General features: G+C 61.7%; 1 protein-coding gene across 1 annotated transcript in view; it reads left to right on the forward strand.

Moving 5' to 3' along the window:
- The window catches only part of LOC104499030 (unconventional myosin-Vb-like), a gene marked incomplete at both ends in the record, with an annotated part of 7,742 nt that overhangs the window by 3,970 nt on the left and 3,566 nt on the right, over positions 1–206 (forward strand). The window contains 1 exon segment of the mRNA XM_010142479.1: positions 45–126. Within this exon segment, the coding sequence (XP_010140781.1) occupies positions 45–126 (82 nt within the window).

Below are 206 nucleotides of genomic sequence, written 5' to 3' on the forward strand. Positions count from 1 at the left end.
TCTCTGCCCAGCAGCTGCCTCAGGTGGGTCTCTGCCGCCTGCAGGTTTGAGATGTTTGAGCTCAACAGCTTTGAGCAGTTCTGCATCAACTATGCCAACGAGAAGCTGCAGCAGCTCTTCAACCTGGTGGGTATCACCCAGGTGTGTCTCCTTGCTGGCAGCCAGCGAGAGCGGGCCCTGCGCACCCCGGCTGCTCCCGGGGCAGC

The sequence above is a fragment of the Buceros rhinoceros genome, unplaced genomic scaffold (genome assembly GCF_000710305.1).
Source record: "Buceros rhinoceros silvestris isolate BGI_N320 unplaced genomic scaffold, ASM71030v1 scaffold24578, whole genome shotgun sequence".
Classification (NCBI taxonomy): domain Eukaryota; kingdom Metazoa; phylum Chordata; class Aves; order Bucerotiformes; family Bucerotidae; genus Buceros; species Buceros rhinoceros.